Source organism: Cebus imitator, unplaced genomic scaffold (genome assembly GCF_001604975.1).
Source record: "Cebus imitator isolate Cc_AM_T3 unplaced genomic scaffold, Cebus_imitator-1.0 Scaffold725, whole genome shotgun sequence".
Classification (NCBI taxonomy): domain Eukaryota; kingdom Metazoa; phylum Chordata; class Mammalia; order Primates; family Cebidae; genus Cebus; species Cebus imitator.
The window spans coordinates 262,543-283,247 of NW_016108040.1; the positions used below are offsets into that span (position 1 = coordinate 262,543).

A 20,705-nucleotide genomic window follows, 5' to 3' on the forward strand; every position below is an offset into this window, starting at 1 on the left:
CCAGTGGGCCCCTGCTTCCCTCTGGCACTGGCTGCATCTCCAGCTGCCTGTGGCTCCATCTCACTGGGTCATCCCCAAGGCCCTGAGTGGGTCAGAAACTGGCCTTTCCTCCTCTGTGTCCTCAGCAGACCCTCCTATGCCAGGACTAGTGTCCTCTTAGACCATCCTCTGTGTCCATCATGTCCACCATCAGCGGGGACTTGGCCTGAGGTGAATCTGGGGCCTGCCACTCAGCCTGAATGACTGACCTTATGAGGCACATTCAGCTTCTTTGTACCTTGGTGTCCTCACCTGTCAAGGGGCCAATGATGTTTCCTTGTGGTGCATGGGTCCTGTCCACACCTCTGCGGACATCTGTCCTTCAGCCACCCACCCCCCGCCCCGCCTCAAGAGCCCACAAGGCCGGTAGCAGTTGGAGGTCCACCCACCCCCTGCCTCTGTGCCCATGTCTCCCCACTACTCTGCATTTCTGGGGTCGACTCATGTCTCCCCAAAATTCACATCCACCTGGAACATCGGAGTGGGACATTGTTTGGAAAGAAGCTCTTTGCAGCTGTGAGGCAAGTGTTGTGATGAGGCCGTGCCGGCTTCCGGTGCCCTGAACAGAAGACAGAGGCATGGCAATGACACGGAGAGGGCCTTGGCCACTTGACAGCAGAGGCAGAGACCGGAGGGGTGTGTCCAGGAGCCAGCTAACGCCTAGGACTGCTGGCCCCAGCACTGGGAGAGGGGCCCGGAACAGACGCTCCTGCAAGCCTCCAGGAGGAATTGGCTCTGCCAACACATGAATTTCAGAACCCTGGCCTCCAGAACAGAGAGAGTGAATGTCTGCTGTCAGCCATGCAGTGGCACCCCTTTGCTCTGGCGGCCCCGGGAGCTGATGCCCCACTCCCCCCTTGCTGACCTTGCTGCTTTTCCTGCATTTTGCTCCCGGAGGCCTGTCCCCTCCACTTTGTGTGGCAAACTCCATTTTTCCTAGAAAACCCACTCCTGTCTCCTGGGGCCATCTGGCGTGGGCTGAACTGCTCTTCACCTACAGCGGCCAATCACCTGCCACTGAGTCTCGGAGCTGTGGCACTGTCCCCTGACCTCCGAGGGCTGCCTGCTCTTTGAAGGCCGTGATATGACCTCTGCCCCCACTGTCCCACACATGAGCCCACCATGGGGAATGCGATGGTGGATGATCATTATCCGACTGCAAAGTCTTTCCTGAAAGTCAGGGGGACTGGGCAGGTTCCATCCTCCATGGAGACTCAGAAAGTTCCTCCCCATGAAGTGGTCCAGGTTTGTGCAGCACCTGCCAGAGGGACCCACAGCCTCACGCTGTGCCATCTGCTCTGTCTCCTTCCCACGCCTGAGCCACAATGAGGTGACTCATCCTTTCCGGGAAAGCAGGGATGGCACTAGACCACTTTTGAGGTGCCGTGTAGCCCTGGGGGGAATGCCTAGAGAGTGGGCAGAGAGCGTGCTGGGTGGGTGCTGTGCCTCCCAAAATCAAGAAGACCTCAGACTGTGAACCTGACCTGTACTCACGCGCAGAAATAAAACCGCAGAGGACAGTGTGAGGCAGAAAAGCAGCATCACCTAAAGGTCACAGACCGCAGTCCCTGAAAACCGTAGAGGTCCCAGACCCAGGGAAGGCTAGAAGCCGCCACTGGCAGGGGAGTTGTGTGTGGCATGGGGTCCGGGGACAGGAGAGGACAGTGGGTGGAAATGAAGAAAATCTGCAAAAGAATGAGCTTCAGTTAATCATGTGTCAGTACAGCTCATTCCTTATGACAAATGCTGAGGCCAGGCACAGGGGCTCACACCCGTGAATCCCAGCACTTTAGGAGGCTGAGGTAGGAGGATTGCTTGAGGCCAGGAATGTGAGACCAGCCGGGGCAACGTTGCAAGACTTCCCCTCTGCAAAAAACGAAAAGCAGAAACAGAAACAGAAAACCCAGCCAGGCGTGGTGGCGTGTTCCTGTAAGTCCTAGCTTCTCAGGAGGCTGAGGTGGGAGGATTGCTTGAGCCCAGGAGCTCAAGTCTGAAGCTGCAGTGATGGCGCCACTGCATTCCAGCCTGGGCGACAGAATGAGCCTGTCTCAAAACAAACCAGCAAAAAACTCCCAAACCTACCATGCTAATGTCATAACATAACTAATAGGGGCCTGGGTGTGGTGTCTCTGGGAACTCTCTGTATTAGTAATATTTTTGTAAATCTAAAACTGTTTTAAAATTAAGTTTTAGGCCGGGCGCGGTGGCTCACACCTGTAATCCTAGCACTTTGGGAGGCTGAGGTGGGTGGATCACCTGAGGTTAGGAGTTCAAGTCAAGCCTGGCCATCATGGTGAAACCCCATCTTAAAAAAAAAAAATTATTAAAAAAATAAAAAGAAAAAAATTGTTTTTTAAGAAACAAAATCAACAACGCAAACAAAACCACTGTCAATAGTGCTGGTAGCTCCTGAATTCAGTTAGAAACTTTTTTGTTTTGTGTGAAAGAGTAACTCCTTCCTTTTTAAAAAAAAAAAATTTATTTTTTTGAGATGGAATCCCACTCTGTCGTCCAGCTGGAGTGCAGTGGTGCCATCTTGGCTCACTGCAACCTCCGCCTCCCAGGTTCAAGTGATTCCCCTGCCTCAGTCTCCTGCATAGGTGGGATTTCAGGTGCATGCCACCATGCCCAGCTAATTTTTGTATTTTTAGTAGAGACAGGGTTTCGCCATGTTGGCCAGGCAGGTCTCAGACTCCTGACCTCAGGTGGTCCACCCACCTCAGCCTCCCAAAGTGCTGGGATTACAGGTGTGAGCTGCCATGCCTGGCCTATTTCTTGTAACCTGACCTCATGTTGTCCTGATCTGTCTCTGCCAAAAATGGAAGTTGTACTACTGTGTGTTTTAGCCGCGTCCTGTTCCATCGTGGGGATAGGCTGTGGTAGCTCAGCATTCCGGTATTGGTGACATTTAGATACATGTATCTGAAGGCTTAAGCTGCACTTGGTTCAAAATCCAACCCAGACTACTTAAGGAGAAAGTAAACCCACTGTAGCTGCGTACCCTGGGCAGGCCCATGGTCTAGAAGGAACTTGATGTTAGGATTAACGGTAGGGTGCACGTCATGTCCTCCAGCGCGTTTCACAGTCTTAATATTTAATGCTATTTTCTGTTTGTTATGTCATCATTTTGTCCCTGAGCGAAGATGGATGTCCCTAGAATATGGCTCGTTGTTCTGGGTGCTTCTCTGTGCTGTGCCTTCCTGGGCTGCCCAGGAACCTCCTGCCCAGGGCTGGAGCCTCCACCCCTCTTATGGGGGTCAGAGGAGCTCAGGGCACCCCAAGAAGGCCTGGGCTTTTAGCTTAAAATCAGTATGACCTTTGCGTTATCAGGCCAGAGCAAACACATCCATGTGTGGTTTAAGATAAAAGCATGTTTCATAACAACCGCCACGAGGAAGCAAACAATATCCTATCTGTATTATTGTAATGGACCTTTCAAAAAAAAAGTCAAACAGGCACAAAAAAATAGCTCACATGCAAAATGGAGTGTCTTATGCTGTTTGTGTAAATGTTAATGTCGGAGTTAAAGTGACACCATACTTCTCTGCCCGTTTGCCTCTCCCTCCCTCTCTCCCCTCCTCCTCCCTCCTCCCCTTTCTTCCACAAATGTTTACCTAGTGGCTTCTGAGTGCCAGGAACTGTTCTAGATGTGACGGGTGCAGCAGGAACAAGACCTACATGTTCTGGGTTCTTAGGGACTCACAGGGAAAGAAACAGATACAAACAAATAAGAAAATCAGAGCCCTCGGCCGGGCTCGGTAGCTCACATCTGTAATCCCAGCACTTTGAGAGGCCGAGGCAGGTGGATCACTTGAGGTCAGGAGTTCGAGACCAGCCTGGCCAACATGGTGAGACCTTATCTCTACTAAAAATACAAAAATTAGCTGGGCATGGTGGCGCATGTCTGTAATCCCAGCTACTCGGGAAGCTGACGCAGGAGAATCACTTGAACCCAGGAGGTGGGGGTTGCAATGAGCTGAGATTGCACTCCAGCCTGGGTAACAGAATGAGACTCAGTCTCAAAAAAAAAAAAAAAAAGAGAGCCCTGGTGCCCCTGTGTGAGAACTGAAGTTGGGATGTGGCAGATGGGAGTAAGGGGCTCAGCATGGAGTGTCCTCCAGTAGGGACCCCGGGGTGCAGCCAGTGTCTGAGAAGGAGGAAGTGCTTCAGTCAGGAGATGTGCAAAGGCCCTGGGGCAGGAAGAGCTGTCACAGGATCACAGGGCCAGATCACGTAGCCCACAGGACACAGGGGTGTGGATTTTATGTTGGGTGCCATTAGAGGCCCCAAAGGAGAGGGGTGATGAGGTCACTATTTTAGGAAGACCACTTTGGCTGCCATGTGAGGACAATGGTGGAGGGAAACTGAGGCTGGCAGGCCCCAGGGGTGTTCAGTACATGGCCAAGTAATGCCTATGGGTCACAGGCTATTTTCAAGATCTTTCTTTTTTAGGGGAAGAAGGAGCCTCACTCTGCCTCCCAGGCTGGATCGGACTGGCACAATCTTGGCTCATTACAACCTCTGTCTCCTGGGTTCAAGCGATTCTCCTGTGTCAGCCCCCTGAGTAGCTGAGATTACAGGTGCATACCACCACACCTCGCTAATTTTTGTATTTTTAGTAGAGATGGGGTTTTATCATGTTGCCCAGGCTGGTCTCAAACTCCTGACCTCAGGTTATCCACCCACCTCAGCCTCCCAAAGTGCTGGGATTACAGGCAAGAGCCACTGCGCCCAGCCAGACTGTATTTTTTGAAATCCATTAATCTGTCGGTGGACACAGGTCACATCCATGTTTTAGCTCTTGTGAACAGTGCTGCTATGAACATAGGTGTGCTTGAGTCATCCTTTTTTCTTGTTACAAAAAGTATTGCATTTGTAGAAATCCAAATAGTACATGCTAATTGTAAGAAATCTGAATAACACAAAATGAGCAGTAAAGTAGGAAGGCGGTCCTCTCTCTTCCACCCCATCCTTTCATGTCCTGTCTAGGAGTCGCCACCATCTTTCCAGACTTTTCTATACATATATAATGTGTTCATACATAAGTAAAGCAGCCCCCTCACAAAATGGAACCACACTGTGCCTATCCCTTTCGCTTTATTTGCACATATTTTAGACATACTTATGTTGATGGCAGCGTAGTATTCCATCGTGTGGCTCTTCTGATTGGTTTATGCATTTCCCAGCTGATAGGCATTGAGGTGCTTTCTTTGTCTTTTGTGTGTGTGTTTTTAGGCTTCCAGAAGGATGATTGCTTAAGCTTAGGGTCACTGAATGTTTACAATTTATTTTTGGCAGAGGAATATATAAACGGGATGTAGCAAATTAAAAGTTATTCATGACCATTGCATAAGGCAATACTATATTAACTTATGTTAACTTTAACACCATGTTTAGTATGTTCGTTTATTTTCATTGAATTATATTAATATGTGTCAGTCTGCTAGGGTTGCCATTTAAAAATACCATAGATCATCCAGGCACAGTGGCTCACACCTGTAATCCCAGCACTTTGGGAGGCCGAGGTGGGTGAATCACGAGGTCAAGAGATTGAGACCATCCTGGCCAACATGGTGAAACCCTATCTCTACTAAAAAGACAAAAATTAGCTGGGTGTGGTGGCACGCATCTGTAGTCCCAGTTACTCGGGAGGCTGAGGCAAGAGCACTGCTTGAACCTGGGAGGCAGAGGTTGCAGTGAGCTGAGATCGTGCCACTGCACTGCAGGCTGGTGACAGAGCGAGACTCCATCTCAAAAAAACAAACCAAAAACACCCCACAGATTGGGTGGCTTAAACAACAAACATTTGTTTTCTTACAGTTCCTGAGGCTGGAAGTCCAAGATCAGGGAGGCAGCATGGCCATGTCCCTGTGGGCTTTGCTTTTCCGTCTGGTAGACGGTGCCTTCTTGCTGTGTCCTGATGTAGAGGAGAGGAGTGAGCTCTCTGCTGTCTCTTCCTGTGAGCATGCGACTCCCCATGCGGCCCCACCCTTGTAACCTCATCGTTAACCCTCATCACCTCCCAGTGACCTCATCTTCAAAACCTATCCCCTTGGGTCAGGACTTCAACACATGAATTTTCAGGAGACATGGTTCAGTTCCCAGCAAAGCATTACTACTTCTACGCGGGGCAGTGAGGGTTAGTGTTGTAAGTTTCTGAGCGGCTGGCCTGTGCTGGTTTCCTTGTCTGGTGCTGCGTAACAAAGCGTCCCAAACCCAGTGGCCTCCAGCGCTGGTCGTGTTATCTGCTCAGTGTGGCCAGGCTCAGCGTGGGGCTGGTCCCTGCTCTGTGGTGTCTGGGCCCTCCCTGGGGTGGCTCAAGCCTCAGCAGCCTCGTGGGCCGTATCTGGGGTCTGGGGCTTCCGCTGGCCAGGGCTTGGATGGGAGTGCCTTCTTCTCCCCAACATGCCCTCTCTAGTATGGGGTCTAGGCATCAGGAAGAAGGAGGCAGAACCTTCCAGCCCTTTTGCAGCCTGGACCAGGGACTGAAGGATGTGTCTCCTGCAGGACCCAGCAGTCTCAGGTTCACCCTGCTCCAGGACAGGGGAGTGGAGGCCCCCTTCAGAGTGGGAGAGCCTGGGGTCAGGGAGGGAGGGAACACACTCTCTGAGGCCATCTCCCACCATGTCCTTTGCCTCAGGCCTTTTGGCCTTATTGTGTTTTTCTTTTTTTGAGACAGAATCTTGCTCTGTCACCCAGATTGGAGTGCAGTGGCGTGATCTCGGCTCACTGGAACCTCTGCCTCCCAGTTCTAAGGAATTTTCTGCCTCAGCCTCCTCAGTAGCTGGGATTATAGGTGCCCACCACCATACCTGACTAATTTTTGTAGTTTTAGTAGAGGCGAGACTTCACCATCTTGGTCAGGCTGGTCTTGAACTCCTGACCCTTGATCCACCCACCTTGGCCTCCCAAAGTACTGGGATTACAGGCATGAGCCTATGCACCTGGCCAATTTTTTTGTATTTTTAGTAGAGATGGGGTTTCACCATGTTGGCCAGGCTGGTGTCGAACTCCTGACCTTGTGATTCACCAGCCTTGGCCTCCTAAAGTGCTGGGATTACAGGTGTGAGCCACCTGGCCCAGCCTCATTTGTGTTTTTCTCTACTCCTCTTCTTTACAGCCACGGGTCGTCCTCTTGGCTGCCCCTGCCCCCTCCGAGGTGCTCTGTGGGAGTTGCTGACAGAACTGTGTAGCCTCGAAGGCCTGTGTGTTTATGCCAGAGCCAGAGGTGCCCTCCCCACACTGAGGTTGTACACATGTTAGTTTTGTGTTCTGAGTCCTGGCTTGCCTCACTGTCCTGAGTGCCACCTGGTGGAGAGACAACAGTGCCCAGTGCACAAGTCGGGTGTCGTTCCTGGGGTGGAACTGGGCACCCCCAGCCAGGCTCTCGTTCCTGGGTGTGATGAAATCTGGCTTCTCCGTGTCTCTGTTTTCCTTGCCTGTGAACTGGGGGTGATGTGGGTTCTGTTGGAATCTCTTGGGATCTTGGGTCCACCACACCTGGACGCATCTGTGGCTTCTGGAGTGGTTAGTTGTATTTCTTTGTTGTTTAGACAAATTACATGACTCCAAGTCCCTCCTGGTGCTGGGAAAGCTCAGGCCGGGTGTGGAGCTTCCTGCTGCTCTGGGTTCATTTCCCCTTGGGCTCTCTGTGTGCCACTGTTCTTTGTCAGGCACGATGCCGGGCTCGGGGTGATGAGGTGGCCTCTCCAGACACTTCCTCATAGTCCCCAGAATGAGATCGAGGAGGGCCTGGCCCTCTCTGGCTCCCTGCCTGGCTCCTGTCCTCCTGACTAGGGCAGTTACTGAGGCCCAGGACTCTGAGGGGCTGCAGGGGCCCCACGCTCCATGGAAACCAGGGTGGGAGTTCTTGTGGGGGCCACAGGCAAGGGGCTTCATGGGGTGGGGGAGCTCCTGGAACACAGAATCCAAGCCAGGCCTGGAGGGCGTGGCAGGCTCTTCTGCAAATCCCACCCCACATCTGAGCCCAGGGCTGGAGGCGGCAGGTGAAGGCCCCTGGACAGGGGCTGCTGCTCTGTGCTGGGAGCTACTGGTCCCCATGGCCTGCCCCTTGAACATCTCATCCCATTCTGACCTGGAACGGATGCTGCACTCGCCTTTGCAACCCAGGTGCGCCATCGTCTTGACCTAGGACTCCTGAGTACCTTGCTGGGTGGTTTGTTTACTGCTGGCTGAGCGGCCGCTGCATGTTTTTGTAAAGTGGTACTCCGTAGCACCTCTCATGGGCGTGTGGAGGGGCATGGGTGCGGCCAAGCTAAGTGGGGCTCTCAGCACAGCACGTTGGTGGGGGTGTCCCCTGGGCGGGACCAGGGCGGGCTTGCCGGGCACTGCAGAGTTTGAGTGGAGCTGCGAGAAAGGAAGAATTGTTGGGGTATTGGGCAGGGTGGGGTCCCTGGAGGCAGGGACAGGTTCGGAGGAGGTAAAGTGGGGCTTCACGTCCCCATGTGGCTGGATCAAAGTGTGCAAGGAGTCTGGGGCAGTGAGGGGCTGTAGCTCAGTGGTCATCAGGGTGCCCTGCTGAGCACTTTGGGGTCCTCTGAGAGCTTCGGAGTCAAAGAGAGACGTGATTGCCACTGTGCTTTAGGAAGCCAGGTGGGCATCAGGGTCCTGGAGGAGGGAGGGTCAAGGGGGTAGTTGTGGGTGGGGAATAGGGAGTGGGGATGCCCAGGCTCTCTTCTACTTTGCTACACATTCTGGAGGCTGCTCCTGGGATGGGACCTGTAGGACCCGTGACTCCAGCGGCATCTGAGTGACCCTGACTCTCTTTGTGTCTGCAGACGGCATCCACAGCCTCACGGCCCTCTGCACCCTGCGTGTCACCATCATCACGGACGACATGCTGACCAACAGCATCACTGTCCACCTGGAAAACATGTCCCAGGAGAAGTTCCTGTCCCCACTGCTAGCCCTGTTCATGGAGGGGGTGGACGCAGTGCTGTCCACCAGCAAGGAGGATGTCTTTGTCTTCAACGTCCAGAACGACACTGATGTCAGCGCCAACATCCTGAACGTGACCTTCTCGGCGCTGCTGCCTGGCGACCTCCATGGCCAGTTCTGCCCATCGGAGGACCTGCAGGAGCAGATCTACCTGAACCGGACGCTGCTGACCACCATCTCCACGCAGCGCGTGCTGCCCTTCGGCAACAACATCTGCCTGCCAGAGCCCTGCGAGAACTACATGAAGTGCATCTCCGTGCTGCGCTTCCACAGCTCGGCGCCCTTCCTCAGCTCCACCACCGTGCTCTTCCGGCCCATCCACCCCGTCAACGGCCTGTGCTGCCGGTGCCTGTCCGGCTTCACCGGGGACTACTGCGAGACAGAGATCGACCTCTGCTACTCCAACCCGTACGGCGCCCACGGCCGCTGCGCATCCGCGACGGCGGCTACACCTGCGAGTGCTTCGAGGACTTCACGGGTAGGTGCCTGCAGCCTGTGGGTGGCCGGGCTTACCCAGGCTTTGGACACACATCCCAGGTCACATGGCCGAGGGTTTTGGGTGGTTTCCTCTGTCCACGTCCCTACAGGGAAAAGGGTCAGAGGACGTGCGCTGGGCCCAGGTGTGGGCTCCATGAACCTTGAGATGATTTCAGCAACGGTACTTTCTTTCTTTTTTTTTTCCTGAGATGGAGCCTCACTCTATTGCCCAGGCTGGAGTGCAGTGGCACAATCTTGGCTCACTGCAACCTCCACCTCCCAGGTTCAAGCAATTCTCCCGACTCAGCCTCCGGAGTAGCTAGGATTACAGGCACCTGCCACCACGCCTGGCTAATTTTTGTGTTTCTAGTAGAGATAGGGTTTCACCATGTTGGTCAGGCTGGTCTTGAACTCCTGACCTCAGGTGATCTGCCCACCTCAGCCTCCCAAAGTGCTGGGATTACAGGCGTGAGCCACCCAGCCACTAACAACGGCACTTTCTTAGCCAGCTCGGGACTTCCCTGAGCCCACGGCTCACTCCCTCCCCTGCCTGACTTCACCCCCTGCTTTAGGAGAACAGTAGAGAAAGGTTGCCGGGTGAGATCTACTTAAAACCTGAATGCACAAAGTGCCGGGAGTTGCTTTTAAGGGACTTTCAGGTTGAAGTACTTTATTCCAGATTGCAAGCTTAATGCTTAGTGTAAAACACTGGGACTGGGTGGAAATCATTGAGCTGTTAATCACTTAAGTCTCAAAAGCCTGTTTTTTTCATGCCACTGTAGAAATTTCGTGGCTCGTCCCGCTGCCTCTGAAGACACTCTTTCCTTGATGTCTCCTGACTCATCACCAAGATGAATTACTCCAAATGCAGCCAACAGTGCATTTGGAGTAACTGGTGCATTTTTAAAAAAAATAAAGAGCCAGCCGGAGAGCTGAACGTGTCCAAAAACACACGTTCTCTGCATCACGGCCACAAGCCTTGGTTTGGTCTTTGATCGTCTGTTCCATAAAATGATCGCTCATTTGAAAAATGAGTTGACAGTGTCCTGGTGGTCAATAAGTCTGTCTGTTTTCTTTTTTTTTTGAAAGCTCTTTGGGATTAGGCGGGATTTGGTTTGTACCGGAGGTAACTTTGAGATGCTTCCATTGACTGTGTCCTCGATTAATCTGTTTAATATAAACACCTGAGGCATCGTTAGCTGCTCGTTAGCAGCATGTAGCACAAGTTTATCGAGCTTATAACAAGGGTTTGAGGTATTAGCAGGTATTTATCAGGCAGGAAGAGCGACGGGAGCAGAGAGAGAGGAAGGATGACTTCCGAGGTTCTCTGCATCAGAAGTGGAGGGAAAACCACCACAGCGTGGGTGTTGGCAGCCCAATGCAATGAGGCTCCCAGCTCAGACGCCCGGCGACCAGCACCCCAGGTTGGTGGCACTCTGGTCATACAGCAAGTGAAAGGAAGGCACCGTGGTCACCTGCCCCTTGGTGTTCCCACACCTGCTAGTCTGTGGCTGTCTGTTGGTGCCATCTGGGTCTGGAGCTCTTCCTCCAGCTGTCTCTGAGTGCTAATCCTAAATTCCTGGCTATACCAGGGCTTGGCTGTGTGCAAGGCAGACAGGCAGAGGCGGCAGGAGACCTCCACCTCCCACAGCCCACACCTGCTTTGGGGTTGGGGTTGGGGCGTGGGAGAAGTGGGTAGCTATGACCAGGCCTGAACCGTGCCCCCTCCCCTGCTCTGAGTTTGAATGGATTCCGGTTCTGTGTCAGCTTCCCAAGGTCCCCTTCCTCCCCTTTGCCTCTCGTGGCCTTGAGTGGGCCGCTCCGCCTCTCTGAAGCACCTGCTTGGATGTAGCAGCAGCCAGCATGGTAAGCGTTCCTCCCACAAGCCAGTGCCTGCCATGTGCCACGTGGTCTGGATGGGGGTGCTTCACCAACTTTCCTGCTTCAGATGAAGAAGCCATAGCCAGGAAGGAGCCTGTTGTGCTCCTAGGAGTTGGCAAGGATGCCATCTTTACTCGGTCTGCAAATACTGAGTACCTACCATATACCAGGCCAGTGCACACAGCCAGGCCTCCCCCAGTGTATTCTGGGGGTGGCCAAGTTCATCTGTGCCATTGGCTAATTTCATGGGTAGAGGGGACCTTGTAAGCACCCCCCACCTCTGGCTTTGTCAGATGAGTCAGAAGCCTTAGGGTGGCATCTCACATGGCTTTGAGACCGGGCACCACCAGTCTAGGCTGCAGTAAGCTTGGGCTGCGCTGGGTGGGGGCAGCCAGGGCCCCTGGGGATCCCGGGTCCAGCAGATCCCTCTGACGATGATTGACCCATTGTGGGGGAATCCACCTCCTGAGATTCTCAGGTTTCATCAGGAGAGTCATTTTTAGAACTCTCATGATTGGGGAATGGCCAATTCTGTCATCACCAATAAGACCCACTAACATGTAATGATTGGCATGAGACTAATTTGAATCTTTTGGTACTAAAATTATCATATGTATTTCTCACCGAGATAAGGCTAATTGAGACTGATTATTTCTACTCAGTCCCTCTTGCCCTCTTTCTCCCTCTTTCCCTTTGAAGCATGGAGGTAATTGAGCTCATTTATTCATGATGAAAGTGCTGCTGTCGTCACGGGGTTTTATTACCTGCTCCCTGGTAAGCCGAGCTCGGGGCCTCACGGTTGTAAGGTTGGAACTGGCTGCTGGAAGTCCCTGGCTTCCGTGTTGCGGGATGGGAGATGGCAGGAGCTGGATGAAGGAAGTAGCAATTAATTTTGGGAAAAGTTCAATGAATTTGGTGCTGGAGAAAATACTGACAGCTCCCCGCGTCTCTGAAATCCATTTTGGTCTTAGAGAATTCTGTTCAAGGCCCCAGTGTATGTGGCTGCCCCTGGTCTTTGCAGGGAACGGAGGGCTGCTGGCCACTCATGGCATTGAGACTGTGGTTGGGGTCTGCAGCCATCCCATTCTCTGAAAGGGACAGGGACAGGAAGCTTTAAGGCCCTGGCAACTTAGATGTGCCTGGGACACCCTCCCAGTTTCTCTGCTCTGCAGAGGTTCCTGAACAACCATGAGAGGCAAACTCGGGCTTGTGTTCCTCGGTTCCCAGCCCCTTGGGCTTTTTGTAAACATTGTAGTTTTGCTTTTTGTTAAATTGCTCGAGGACATGGGTCAGGCTCCGACTTGGGTCCTGTGGGTCCAGACAGGGCCCTGTCTTATCTTCCCTCTGCACCTGCTGTCCCTTCATCTGAAATGTGTCTCCTTATCCATCTGCCTGTCATGAACTTCCCTCAAAATCCACTTCAGTAACTCTCCCCTGCTCTGAGAAGGTTCTAGAATTTTCCCAACCTCATCCAATGGATCATAGCCTCCCTTGAAGCTTTCTGGGTACCTGCCTTATGCCTTTGTTGGTCCACCCCCACACTGGGTGTGGTTCACACACTTCCACATCTCTGGGCCCCGGGACGCCAGGGACTGTACCTAATGGTCGTGTGTGTGTTTGTTTTGAGACAGTCTTACTCTGTTGCCCAGGCTAGAGTTCAGTGGTGTGATCTCAGCGTACTGCAACCTCCACCTCCTGGGTTCAGTGATTCTCCTGCCTCAGCCTCCTAGGTAGCTGGGATTACAGGCATGTACCACTACCTGGCTAATTTTTTGTATTTTCAGTAGAGACAGGGTTTCGCCATGTTGGCCAGACTGGTCTCGAACCCTTGACCTCAGGAGATTCATCTGCCTTGGCCTCTCAATGTGCTGGGATTACATGTAAGCCATCGTGCCTGGCTGGACTATAGCTAATATTTAGTGTGTGTGCTGCTGTGCTGGTCACTGCTCTAGATGATTCCACATGTATTTTCTCATTTACATCTCAGGGCAGCTCTGTGGCCCTGTTTTGTAATGGAGAAACTGAGGTACAAGACATCAAAGCATCTAGCCCAGTGGTTCTCCTGTAGGGGTGATTTTGCCCCCACAGGGGACATTTGATAAAATCAGAAGACATTTTCGGTTATCACAGTTAGGGGTGGGGGTGCTGGTAGGATGAGGCCAGGAATACTGCTTGACATCTGTAGTAAACAGGACTGCTTGTCCCACAGCAGAGAACTGGCCTCAGTCCCGAAGGCAAGGACCCTGCTGCCCGCCCTGCAGCAGGTGGGGTCGGGAATCAAACCTGGGCATTGTGGCTTCTGAGCTGCAGCTGCAGGCCCTCGAGGGTGGAATGGCAGGCCAGGTTTACCAGCTTAGCCAATCCTTCCTCTTGCTTCATTTGTTTAACAGCATTTTGTAAAAGGCGCCTTCTGTGCTGGTCACTGGGTTTAAAGGGGCAGTGTGGGCCTGGCACAGTGGCTCATGCCTGTAATCCCAGCACTTTGGGAGGCCAAGTTGGGCAGATCAGGAGATTAAGACCAACCTGGCCAACATGGCAAAACCCTGTCTGCTAAAAATACAAAAATTAGCTGGGCCTGGCAGCGTGTGCCTATAATCTCAGCTACTCTGGAGGTTGAGGCAGGAGTGAGCTGAGATAGTGTCATTGCACTCCAGTCTGGTGACAGAGCCAGACTCTCTCAATCAGTCAATCAATCAAGGGCCATTGTGATGGGTGGTGTGGAGCAGCTGGGAGTGGCTTCTCGGCTATTAACCTCACACCTGAGGGGCTGAGAGAACACGGTTGCTTCCCAGCAAGAAGCGTGACCTCATGAAATCAGGACTGGCTTTAGGGCTTGATTTTGAATACTGTGCTGCTCTTTTGCCTCCTCTCCCTAATTAAACCGTCGCGACCACTCCTTGCTAAAATGGGCAGTACTCTCTACTGGTGACCAAGAGTGCCAGTCCAGGGCTCTGCTCTCACTCGGCCTTCCCAGGTGTCTGTGACAACCCAGGAGGTGGGGCAGTTGTCATCCCCATTCTGTCAACACCCAGGTGCACCCCTGGGTGGATTTTTTTTTTTCTTTTCTTTCTTTCCTTTTTTTATTTTTTTTTGGAGACAGAGTCTCACGCTGTCATCCAGGTTGGAGTGCAGTGCTGTGATCTCTGCTCACTGCAACCTCCGCCTCCCTGGTTCACCTGATTCTCCTGCCTTAGCTTCCCAAGTAGCTGAGGCTGCAGGTGCCCATCACCACGCCCAGCTAAGTTTTTTGTATTTTTGGTAGAGATGAGGTTTCACTATGTTGTTCAGGCTGGTCTCGAACTCCTGACCTTGTGATCCACCTGACTCAGCCTCCCAAGGTGCTGGGATTACAGGCATGGGCCACCGCACCTGGCCAAGAGGTGAGTTTCACAACCACCCCTGGAAGGGTCAGATGCTCCAGACCTCCACCCTCTTGCCTCTGGTCCCTGGAGGGTATCCCTGTATCAGCTCCAGATACTCCCTGATCTGATCCTGCTTCCTTTCCTTGTGCCTCATCTCATCCCACAGGCTCACAGTGGATGCCTCAGCCCCACATTCCGTCTCTCGCCATAGCCTGATGACTCCGCCTCCCCAGCCCAGCTCTTCCCTCTGCTGCCGTCCCATTATCATGTTATTATCACCTTGGTAGGGCCCCCTCCTGCCCTCCCTGCTGCCCCCTCCTGCCCTCCCTGCTGCCCCCTCCTGCCCTGATGATCCCCTCTTCCTGGAGCACCCAGAATACCTGGTAAAACACATGTTGGTCTCATCAGTGCCGTGTCCAAGCCTTCCTGGGTGACTGGTGCTCCAGTATAAACTACGCTCAAGATCAAGACTCACCTGTGGCTCCCCATGCTCAGGTCACTCTGCCCCTTGGGAAGCATGCTGGTTCCCCTCACCATCGCGCTTGTCCCCCCCAGCACACCTTCCCCAGGTCTTTCCTGAATGTTCCCTCCCTATCCCCGCTCCTGTGTCCTCCCTGCAGCCCCCACCCCTATAGCAGTGTTGGCTTGTCATCATCACCTTTCTCCCTCTGCACTAGATGCAGACAGCAGTGCCCTCTGCCCAACAGCACATGCCCAGGGCTCAGCATGGCACCAGCCTGCAGCAGGCACCATGTGCAAATGAGATGGGGATGGCCGTCCCGCCGCTCCACGTAGGCCAGTGAAAATGCCCTCAGGGCCTGCCACTCATTCTTTGCTGTGGTCACAGTGCTGCCCGTGCTGCCTCCGGTACTGAGCTGGAAGGAATGGGACTCTCCGAGAATGTTTCTTCCCTTCCCTGTCTCCTTTGTCCCTTCCCAGGGGACGCCAAGGTATGTCTGACTTTGTCCTGGCCATGTGAGCACCGGCTAAGCTCCTACAAGGATCTGCTCTTGTGCTGGTCACAGCCGTGAGCCAGAGCATGGACTCCCAGCCTTTGGCATTCCCAGGACACACTTCCCTTTCTCATCTCTCTCCACCCTGTGAGAGGGTGATTTGTCATCACAGTAATGCCTTCATCTTTGCATGGGGCACATTCCTGAGTGGCAGCTCTGATAGCACAGGAAGGGCGGGTTTTTCTGCAAGGTGAACATCTTGGAGGCGGACAGCAACACGTCATTTTCACTCACCTCATGTCTGAGTAAAGGCAGACCTGGGCGCCCCTCCCATGTGTGCCAGTGGGCTGGGGCTGCTTTGTTAGGGTCGAGTTTGTTCTTGATCCCTGCTTTTAGGACCATGGGGCTTCGAGAATAATCTTCTTCCCCCAACCCACCTACCCTCGGCGGAGTCTCGCTCTGTCCAGGCTGGAGTGCAGTGGCACAATCTTGGCTCACTGCAACCTCTGCCTCCCAGGTTCAAGTAATTCTCCTGCCTCAGCCTCCCAAGTAGCTGGGATTACAGGCATTTGCCAACACGTGGGGCTAACTTTTATATTTTTAGTGGAGACAGGGTTTTACCATGTTGGCCAAGCTGTCTCGAACTCCTGATCTCCTGATCTGCCCGCCTCAGCCTCCCAAAGTGCTGGGATTACAGGTGTGAGACACCGTGCTCAGCCACATTTGGCTTTTTCTACAGAGTCCAGGTTTTGAAATCCACCATGTCTTTGGTACGTTCTTGTAAGGCTGGGGTATTATTTCATTTCTAGGCAACTCAGTTCTCTATTAAAATCGTGCTGGGGGATTGGGGTGTGGGTAAATGTAGCCGGATGTCTCCTGTTGTCCACGAAATTTCTTCTTCCCCCAAAGCTAAGGCTTTTGATAAACAGAATTATTGTCCTGCATGGGGTGTGCAGGCACAGTCCAGCAGCACTGGGGCCCAGCACGGTCCTCACACTCACCCTGCAGTCCTCATCTGGCTTCTGTGAGCTTCCTGAGGCTGCCATAACTGGTCAGCACAAACTGAGTGGCTGAAGATGACAGAAATCCATTGTCTCAAGCCAGGTACGGCGGCTCACACCTGTAATCCAAGCACTTTGGGTGGATGAGGTGGACAGGTCACTTGAGGTCAGAAGTTCAAGACTAGCCTTTATAATCCCAGCACTTCGGGAGGCTGAGGCAGGTAGATCACCTGAGGTCAGGAGTTCGAGACCAGCTGAACCAACATGGTGAAACTCCATCTCTACTAAAAACACAAAATTAGGTGGGTGTGGTGGCAGGTGCCTGTAGTCCCAGCTACTTGGGAGGCTGAGGCAGGAGAATTACTTGAACCTGGGTGGCCTCCAGAAGCTGAGGAAGGCAGAGCAGCAGGCCCTACCCAGGGTCTCCCAGAGCAGCCCTGGCCACACCCTGACTGCAGGGCGTCTGCCCTCCAGAATGGTAAGAATGAATCCATGCTACTTAAGCCGCTGGTGTGTGGAAATGTTACCAGGAGGTGGAGGTTGCAGTGAGCCAAGATTGTACCACTGTACTCCAGCCTAGGCAACAAGAGTAAATGAAAGTCCATCTCAAAAAAAAAAAACAAAAAGGCTAGCCTGACCAACATGGTGAAACCCCGTCTCTACTAAAACAAAACATAAAAGTTAGCTGGGTGTGGTGGTGGGCACCTGGAATCCTAGCTACTTGGGAGGCTGGGGCAGGAGATTCCTTGAATCTGGGAGGTGGAGGTTGCAGTAAGCCAAGATTACACCACTGCACTCTGTAATCCCAGCTACTTTGGGAGGCCAAGGCAGGCAGATCACGAGGTCAGGAGAACAAGACCATCCTGGCCAACATGGTGAAACCCCGACTCTACTAAAATACAAAAAAAGTTAGCCAGGTGTGGTGTCTCCCACCTGTAGTCCCAGAAACTTGGGAGGCTGAGGCAGGAGAATCGCCTGAACCCGGGAGGTGGAGGTTGCAGTGAGCTGAGATCGTGACACTGCACTCCAGCCTGGGAGATGGAGTGAGACCCTGTTTCAAAAAAATATAAATAAATAAAAATCTATTGTCTCACTGTTCTGGAGGCCAGAATTTCAAAATCAAAGTCCCTGCAGGGCTGTGCTCTTTCCGAAGCCTTTAGGGGAGGATGCTTCCTGGCCTCTTGCAGCTTGTGGGGGCCCCAGGTGGTCTGTGATTGACAGATGTGTCACTGCAGTCTCCACCTCTGTCTTCACACTGCGTTCTTCCTGTGCACGGCTGTCTCTGTCCAGGTTTCCCTGTAATTGTAAGGACACCGGTCACTGGACTAGGACCCACGCTGATGACCTCATCTTAAGTTGATCATATCTACAAAGACCATATTCAAGTAAGGTCAGTTTCAAGGGTCCTGTGAGTTAGGAATTGAGCATATCTTTCTGGGGACACAATTCAGCACTGATGCTCCTCAGCTGGGGAGCTAAGGAATTTGGGAGTCAGGGCCTTTGGTGCTTCTCCCCAGCCTGCCTGTCACATGTTGGCTAGGGCCACAGGCCGCTGCGGTGTGGGAAGCAGGTTTCTGTTTGGTGTGTTTACCTTTGCACACTAAGAACAGGAGCAAAGTGTTCCCCACATCCCACCTGGACAGCTTAGAGGTGGGCGAACTGAACTGGGTGTAGAATGTGAGTCATTGAGGAACAGATGTCTGCACAGAAATATCTTCCTACAGTTAGAAAAATGGCTGGAGCCATCCTAGCTTACACAGTTAAACCCTGTCTCTACTAAAAATACAAAAAATTAGGCGGGCATGGTGGCAGGCGCCTGTAGTCCCAGCTACTCAGGAGGCTGAAACAGGAGAAACTCTTGAACCCAGGAGGAGGAGGTTGCAGTGAGCTGAGATTGCACCACTGCATTCCAGCCTGGGCGACAGAGCGAGGCTCCATCTCAAAAAAAAAAAAAAAAAGTGGCCAGAGGATGAGCCACACGCAGTGAAAACCTGGCTGTGGTTTAAAGCGCATATCATTCCCGTGACTTTGCCGTCTGTGCTGTTGAGGGGAGATGGGGCTGCCTGGCCGGGCTGGCTGCAGGCCATGGGCGTCCGTGTATGCGCTGCAGGGATGCCGCTTCTGCAGAGAGTGCAGGCTCCGTGAGTGCCGGGCTGGGCTCGCGTGTCGAAGGCTCCGGGAAGACTGACCCAGGAGCAGGTGTGCTGGATGAATATCAGTGGGGGAGACCAGGAGAAACAAACTGTGAAAGATGGAAGAATGGGTTCAAACTGTGTCCAGTTACTGGTGGTTAGCACTTGTGCTGCTCTTGAGATGGCTCAGGAGTCTTACTGTACTTGAAGGCAAATTGTACTTGCTCACTCACCCCTGCATGCGTCTCCTGTGGCTGCTGAGACATTTCCACGCACAAGGGACCTAACGCAGCATGGATTCATTCTTGCTGTTCTGGAGGACAGGAGCCTGCAGTCAGGGCATGGGCCAGGCTACTCTGGGAAGCCCTGGGAAGCGGCTGCTTCTCTGCCTCCCCAGCTTCCTTGGCCCCCCGTGCCTTCCTCCCTCACTCTGACCCCTGCTTCCACCACGGCAGCACCTTCTGTCTCTTGCCCTCCCGTCTCCCTCTTACAAGGTTCCTGGTGATGACTTTGGGCCACATGGTCCTCTGGGATGACTGCCCTGTCTCAACATCCTCAGTCACACCTGCAGAGTCCCTTAGGCCATGTGAGGTCACATATCCTTGGCTTTCAGAGACGAGGATGCGGACACCTTTCGGGGTCCATTATCTTGCTAACCACAACCCTGGCATTCAGTCAGTGCCTGGTAAATATTTGTCAAAGGCATGAGTAGCGAGCAGGCTTCATCTTCGGTGCTGTGGTGGGGACCTGGACATGACCTGGACATGACCTGGACCCAAGGCTGCCAGAAGCTGCTGGGGAGTCGGAATTGAGCCTCTGCCCAGAGAGCAGTGACCCAGACGACCTTGGGGGAGAGTGTTCTCTGCTATCCGATCCCCCACCGACCACCACTTTCAAGCCTTCTCTGGCGTGGACAGACAAAGCTGCCTCTGTCCTGCTTCTGGGGGCTGGGAGCCAGATTAATTGCCCACCTAAGGCCTGCCAGGGCTGGGTGTGGTGGGGCTGCCCTTATCAGATGGAGCTGGCCAGGCATAATGGGGGTAGGCTTTTTAATCATGAGGGCGGTTCCTTCCCCCCAACTCCAAGTGATGAATTAAGAATTTGTACTGGTTTGTTCTGGACATTGATCTGTCCCAGGGCACTTCTGTCCCGGCCCGCACTGGTGTGCAGGGGAATTTGAAGTGTTAGGGTGCTAAGCAGCCTTTCACCATGATGAGTGGGGCTTTCACTAGCGTTCCAGCTGAGCCTGGGACGCTGCTGTTTGCAGTTGGCAGTCATCCCTGTGTACTGATAATGCGCTGGGCATGCCCCTTTCAGCCCTGCTGTGCTCAGCTGCCTGGCTCACCCTCCTCAGTTGTCTTTCTGTGCCTAGCAGGAGCGTGGCCAGGCCCTGCCCCACATCCAGGATCCCAGCCTGCCTCCTTCTGAGGCGTGGTGGGGCCGGTTGTCTCCCTATCACCAGGAGCCAAGTGCTCAGTGGGGTGCCAGGCTGCACAGCACCCTCTCTCCTAGGTTCAGGACCCAGGCCCATCCCACCCACAGGTCCCACGTAACCCTACTCTCTGTGGATGAGGCTATTTCCAGGCTGTGCCCATCCCCATGGTCCCTGGAGAAAAGCAACTACCCTCACACCTATAATCCCAGCCCTTTGAGAGGCCGAGGCAGGTGGATCATGTGGTCAGGAGATTGAGACCATCCTGGCCAACATGGTGAAACCCCGGCTCTACTAAAAAATAACATTAAAAAATTAGCTGGGCATAGTGGCGCATGCCTGTAATCCCAGCTATTCAGGAGGCTGAGGCAGGAGAATCATTTGAACACAGGAGGTGGAGTTTGCAGTGAGCTGAGATCGCACCACTGCACTCCAGCCTGGCAACAGAGCAAGACTCTGTCTCAAAAAAA

At 53.2% G+C, this 20,705-nt stretch overlaps 1 protein-coding gene across 1 annotated transcript in view; it reads left to right on the top strand.

Annotated features, from left to right (window-relative positions):
- Positions 1–20,705, top strand: part of LOC108296579 (cadherin EGF LAG seven-pass G-type receptor 1-like) — a 105,171-nt gene that overhangs the window by 37,925 nt on the left and 46,541 nt on the right. Inside the window, 2 exon segments of the mRNA XM_017519048.2 lie at positions 8,838–9,428; positions 9,431–9,475. Coding sequence (XP_017374537.1) covers positions 8,838–9,428; positions 9,431–9,475 — 636 coding nt within the window.